Source organism: Cyprinodon variegatus, unplaced genomic scaffold (genome assembly GCF_000732505.1).
Source record: "Cyprinodon variegatus isolate N-32 unplaced genomic scaffold, C_variegatus-1.0 Scaffold348, whole genome shotgun sequence".
NCBI classification, from domain to species: Eukaryota; Metazoa; Chordata; class Actinopteri; order Cyprinodontiformes; family Cyprinodontidae; genus Cyprinodon; species Cyprinodon variegatus.
In genome coordinates this window covers 449,834-452,540 of record NW_015150801.1, presented here as the reverse complement: position 1 = coordinate 452,540, position 2,707 = coordinate 449,834, and the positions used below count along the sequence as shown (strand labels likewise).

General features: G+C 41.9%; 1 protein-coding gene across 1 annotated transcript in view; it reads left to right on the top strand.

Annotated features, from left to right (window-relative positions):
* The window catches only part of LOC107091702 (non-specific lipid-transfer protein-like), a 23,943-nt gene extending 23,238 nt beyond the window's left edge, over positions 1-705 (top strand). The window contains exon 4 of the mRNA XM_015385786.1: positions 72-705. Within this exon, the coding sequence (XP_015241272.1) occupies positions 72-167 (96 nt within the window). The 3' untranslated portion in view covers positions 168-705. The remainder of the gene's footprint in view (positions 1-71) is intronic.
* The last annotated feature ends 2,002 nt before the right edge of the window (positions 706-2,707 follow it).

Here is a 2,707-nt window from a genome sequence, read left to right as displayed (position 1 = left end):
AACACACATTTCAAGCTGTTCTGATACTCATTTTTCTACCTCCTCTTCCCTCCATCCCCTGTGACTCTCAGGCATTTTTCCAGGGCAAACTGAAGATCACAGGGAACATGGGCCTGGCCATGAAGCTCCAAAACCTCCAGCTGCAGCCGGGCAAAGCCAAGCTGTAGAGCAGATGCTTGGTCCAGTCCTCATCAACATGGAGAGGTTGCTTCCACAGAAACATTGGAGGCTGTAAGGAATCAATGCGGACGGACCGATCCACTTTTTCTCTTGGGTGATCTCACTGACCAAGCAGGGGATTAGTCAGAGCCCCGCCTGTCTAACTGGGGAATAGATAGATGGACAGATCATTAATTTCCTAATTGAGTTCCTGTCTGCGTGTTTTTTTAGTGTCAGTCTGCCAGATCTCAGACGGCTGCTCCCTACTTTGCTACTAATTGCATTTCTGTCCAGATTTTCTAACCCTCACCAATGATGAATTGTAACTTTGCGTGCTCTAAAACTGGAGCTTATGGACAATAAGTTGCTCAACCATGACTGCAGCTGTGTAAGTGCCTCCCTCAGTGTCTCTAATCAATGTTTGTAGTTAACCCCCCTAAACAGAGCAGTTTCTGACCAACATTTTATCTCTCTGGGCTGTAATTTCCTGCATTATATAAATTTGTCAGATTTCTTTGAAATAAAGTTGTCTTTACTGAACAGTTTGGTCTGTTTTTGGTTTTATTTGCTGCTCTGACTTTGACCTCATGTTCCTCAAACACATGGCAGATCCCAGGAGACGGTAGAAAGAACGAGGCTTTATTTTTCCAACTCTACGGCGACCTGATTCTGCACACTGACACGCTGCACATGGAGGAGCATGGCTCACACACAAATCTTTTAACTAGCTCTGACCCAGATTCCTCTGCAGCTTTGGCTCACTCTGATGTCACACTGGGGTTATTTTACTCGTCAGGAAAGACTGAAGTAATTGAATCAATGCCAATTCCCTTTCTGATTCGTTAGCCGAACTGAACTGTATGTTGAAGTTGATGAAGTGAATCTCTTAATCCTGTTTATAAAAACAGAGCAGAGAGCTTGAGAACAGAGGAAATTCTTGAGCAATGAAAGAAGTTTTTAATTTTGCCTTCAGGAACTTAAGGCACAGTATCACAGAATAAGCTCAGTTATGTACTGTACTGTGAACTCGTGTTAATATTCAGCAAGTTCTTTTATCTGACTTAATGATGAACACAAATGTTCATTTTCATCAGAAATTGTTTGCAATGTAAAATCACAAGTTTTTTTCCCCTAACATTTCAAACTGCTATTTGTGTATCAGTGTTATGTTTATCCCCTTTTTGACTTTTAGCTTTCTAAGTAGTTCTCTTTTGTTGATCTTGGGTAATTTCCTTCACGCTTATCCCGTGCGAAGTCATGAGGGGTCACCAGTCCATCACAGGGCAACACACAGACAAACAACCTTTCACCTTTTTCAAAGTAACGTGCCCAACACTGCTGTTGGGCACGTTACTTTGAAAAAGTAATTAGTTATAGTTACTAGTTACTTCTCCCAAAAAGTAACTGAGTTAGTAACTGAGTAAAAGTAACTTTTGCGAGTGTATGAAATTAATAACTGGGGATGTCTAATTCTGAAATCCTGTGTTTGGGTTGTTATAGATACTGCAACATGTAGCTATATCTATTCCTTCCTTCCTTCCTTCCTTCCTTCCTTCCTTCCTTCCATCCATCCATCCATCCATCCATCCATCCATCCATCCGTATTTCCCTCTTTCTCCATATAGGCTAATGATCGTTCACGCTCTCCGTAGTTCCCCTGTGGTGCGAGTACAGGGCGGCTGTTGCATGCCTATCATGAAAAAAGGTTAATTGTGCGACCTGAGTAACGTGCAGTAGCGGGGTGTCAGCAATTGCAACTGCGTTATAGTTACAGTAAGAGTAATCATTTTGATTACTCGTTACTAAAAAAGGTAGCGGCGTTAGTAACGCCGTTACTTTCAACGGCGTTACTCCCATCACTGCCCAACAGTCACGCTTTTGGACTGTTTGAGGAATCCGTAGTACCCAGAGAGAACCCACACATGCACAGGGAGAACATGCAAACGCCATGCAGAAAGACCCACCGGCTGGAAATCAAACCCAGAACCTTCTTGCTGCAAGGCAGCAGTGCTACCCTCTGCACCACTTTATGTTATATTTAAGCAGCCTTAAGTTACTCTCTGTTGCCCCCTTGTGCCAGTCTTTTTTCCCACCTAGCTCCTTTCTAGTCTCTACCATCCACACCTGCTCCATATCAGCTGATTACTCCAGTCTCTGTTCTGTCTCCCATAAACACTCTCCCTGTGCAGTTCTTCATTCCTTGTTGTTATTACGCTCATTATATGTTTTTTTTTCCTGACATCTTCTGTTTTTCTTGGGTTTTATTCTTGGATTTTGTTTTTGTTACCCTTTACGTCATTAAACCAACTAATTTCTGCCTCCCTAATCTCTGTATTTGGGTCCTCAACCGACCTCCACCCTCATGTTGACAATCAGGATGTATTGGATGATAGAAGTAAAAAAAAAAAAAAAAACACAAACCCCTCCTTAAAAGCTAGCTAAATAAGCAATTTATTTTAAATCTTAAAGGAATTATTAAGGAACCAAAATAAAATTCAAGGTCGTGCTGTAAAATTAACCATTTTCTGCCAGTCAATAAGGCTGGGTT